This window comes from Lipotes vexillifer, unplaced genomic scaffold (assembly GCF_000442215.2).
Source record: "Lipotes vexillifer unplaced genomic scaffold, Lipotes_vexillifer_v1.1 scaffold2059, whole genome shotgun sequence".
In the NCBI taxonomy this organism is placed as follows: Eukaryota; Metazoa; Chordata; class Mammalia; order Artiodactyla; family Lipotidae; genus Lipotes; species Lipotes vexillifer.
In genome coordinates, this window is record NW_006797468.1 from 169,196 (window position 1) to 172,619 (window position 3,424).

General features: G+C 47.2%; 1 protein-coding gene across 1 annotated transcript in view; it reads left to right on the forward strand.

Moving 5' to 3' along the window:
- ERICH1 (glutamate rich 1) overlaps positions 1 to 2,680 on the forward strand; it is a 45,767-nt gene extending 43,087 nt beyond the window's left edge. Inside the window, exon 7 of the mRNA XM_007469542.1 lies at positions 2,607 to 2,680. Within this exon, the coding sequence (XP_007469604.1) occupies positions 2,607 to 2,680 (74 nt within the window). The remainder of the gene's footprint in view (positions 1 to 2,606) is intronic.
- The last annotated feature ends 744 nt before the right edge of the window (positions 2,681 to 3,424 follow it).

Sequence of the window (3,424 nt, forward strand, 5' to 3'; positions counted from 1 at the left end):
GCGGGAGAAAACGGGGGGGGGGGGGGGGGTCTTGTGGGGGGGGGAGCGAGGAGGCAGAAGCGGGTGGGAGAGGAGCCGGGGACCGGGTCACGTTGTGCCCTGGAGGTTGTGCTGAGTTCGTTGGCCTTTATTCTGGGCGACGTGGGGCCGCTGGAAGGCCAGCCTGTTGGGTCTGACCGCACTTAGCAAGATCTCTCCGGCCGTCACGTTCGGACTAGAGAAGGGGTCGGGGACAGCGGGGGCTTCGGTCATACTCCTGGGCGCGGTCAGATTTTGGTCGGCTGTGAAGGTGGACCCAGTAGGGTTTGCCGATTGACTGGACGTGGGCGTCTGTGACCCGAAGCCCTGCACGAAGCCTGCAGCGCATCATGAGGCGGGAGAGGCAGCCACAGGAGCAGGTGGGGTTTTGAGCTGGGTCGGCTGGAAGTTGCTGTCGGACGTCCAGGTGTGGGGACTCAGGCCTGGGAGAGCCACTGCCAGTCACCCTCACAGAGCAGCCTGGGGTCTGGGGGGGCAGAGGCTTTGTCAGAGCAGGACCAGAGATGGGGTGAAGGTGGCGCCTTCGTGGGGGTTGCCGCGAGGAATAGGACCAGAGGAGGCATGGGAGGAGCGAGAGGCGGTGGGCTGCCCGTGGGAGCAGCTCCGGGAAGGGAGACCCTCAGGCAGGGGAGCGAGTGCTGGCAGAGCCCTGCTCCTGCCGGGGGTGCCGCAGGGCCACCCGGGACCCCCAGCCCCGTGATCCAGTGTTTGCTCCTTTCCTTACTGCTGGTTGTTGGGCCTGCTGTATGCAGTATTTAAAAATGTACATTTCCGGGCTTCCCAGGTGGTGCAGTGGTTGAGAGTCTGCCTGCCGATGCAGGGGACACGGGTTCGTGCCCCCGTCCGGGAAGATCCCACATGCCGCGGAGCGGCTGGGCCCATGAGCCATGGCCGCCGAGCCTGCGCGTCCGGAGCCTGTGCTCCGCAACGGGAGAGGCCACAACAGTGAGAGGCCCGCGTACCGCAAAAAATAATAATAATAATTTACATTTCCGTAAGAAATGTAAAAAGATTTACATTTCCATAATTTACATTTTCAGATTGCAAAAAGCCAATTTTATTAAGTTAAACTAATATGAAGTTTTTATGGGAGATGAAAATAAATCATTTACAATTCAGTGGAGTTCCTCACAGTGAAGACGTTCTTCACGCGTGGCTCTGAGATGCATCAGGAGATTCTGGAACAGGGATTGGGGATTGAGTGGAAACGCTTCTCTTGCTTCTTACATTGAAACCATTGGACAAGCACCTTAAGTAGTTGGTGGAACTGAAATTTATGCATGAAGCACTTTTCTGTGAAAACGGATTCCTTTTTAGTGCATGTAGGATGTGCAGTCAAAGTTTTTCTATGTTGAGCTACTTTGTAAAATGAAATCTTACAAATGGTGAAGCTTTATTTTCAAATATTCGTTCTGTCTAATTCAGATTTAGCATTCTGAAATTGTTTTCTTTTTCATAAAACTAGCTTATGAAGTTTAATTAGTAGCTGTATCTCTCCTGTCTATAGAGTAAGCCTGGAAATAGTAGCATTTAACAGCAGACACAGGGGGCTTTCTCTCTCTGGTGCCTCAACGATTGTTTTTCCTAGTTCACGGGTGTTTCATTGACTGGGGTGTAGCAGCCATGTCCCAAGGCCAGTGCACGTGTTTCTACAGTTGGTCTCACATATTGCGTTCCGTCATCTGCATGTACATGCGTGTCACCATCTGTGGGGTTTTTATCATGCTCCGCGCACCATGAAGATGCTGCAGGCATCCCCGCCCTGGACCCTCCTGAGTCCTCTGTGCACACATTAGCCACCACCATCCTCAGGAGCCCGAGGCTGGGGAGCCGGGCAGCTGGCCCGGGCAGGACAGGGGACGAGTTTGGAGGCACCTCAGCCACACTTCTGCATGGAGCATGAGATGGGACCCCTCCCCGCAGTCCCAGCCTCTGCTCGAAAGTGCGTCTCGGGGCCTCAGCAGCAGTCGGCTGCCCCTCGGGCACCAGGGTCTGAGCCAGACAGGGTGTGTGTGCTCTCAGGGTTGGAGCTTCCGGACCTGCGTCCCCCTCAGTGTGCATCTTTACGAGGAGTGAGGCCCAAAATGAGGGGCTGTGACCTCAGCTCAGGCCCTTTGCTGGGCTGTTCCTGGGACAGTTTCCTGAAACCTGAGTGCTGTTCCTTCCAGCTCATCTCACTTAGAATCCTGCTTCTACCTTCCTGCTACTTTGTCCACCTTTGAAGTAAACTCCTATTTCTGTTTCATTTCAGTTTGTATGTGGTTTTCTTTGAGCTCAGATGTTAAGCATGTAATATTGCGTGTGGTGTTATGGAGTTCAGCTCTAACAGAACTTTTGTATCCAAGTGAAATACAAATATTCCAAACTCACCCATACTTTTATGGGATTTGCAAGTGTGCTGACAATCAACATCATTTCAACACCCGAGTTGTGTTTTATTAGATTATTTCAGAGTTTACTTTGGGCCTAAGGACTAATATCTACAAAATAATAATTTATAATTTTTCTTTTTCTTTGAATTTTTTGTTTTATTTTACTTTTTGTTCTGTTTTCTTTTTGCTTTCCAGACTATGCCCGAGTAATCTCAGCTTTCTTTAATTACTGGATCACACATATCCTTCCTGAGAAAAACAATGAATAAAATCAGTACATCTATTTAAGAAGAGCTAATATTTGACAAGAAAATAGGAAAAACAGATATGAAATGGGCTGAGACTTAATTCCTATACACAGAGAAGATGAAATTCTCTAAGTTTTCTTTGTAACCCAAACCCTGGGAACTTTGAGGACATTTCAGTTCATCTGTTTGTACATAATAGGTAGATGTAATCTGAGACTTTAAGTGAGAAATTGGGATAAAATTGAAAATTTCTTTGAAATTGTGTGTGTCTTAAATTAAAAAATGGACATTCTGTTAAATTGAATGAACTGTATAGTTTGAAGCTGTATATATATTTTTATAAAGTTTTAAATCACTTTGTGTCTGAAAGTTTGTTTTAAGAATGTCGTATGGATATTAAAATGTTCATGGTTAAGTAGTTTGATTCTAGTTGAATTTATTGATTGTTTTCTTCTTTTTTTCCTCTTCTCTACTTTGAGAAGAATATCAAGAACATGTTTTTCCTGTTTGATCTTCCTTTTGTCACAGAAGCCATCACCAGTTTTCAGTGAGACTGAGTTTTAAAAACACCAGTCAATCAATCGATGCAGCGTCTTAGGATTGGCACTGTCTCTATACATGAAAATATACTTTTTTATTGTGGTAAAATATACTTAACATAAAGTATGCCATTTTAGCCATTTTGAAGTGTACAGTTAAGTGGCATTAAGTACATTCACAGTGTTGTGAGGTCATCGCCGCTGTCCTTCCTTTTTTAGGCTGAGC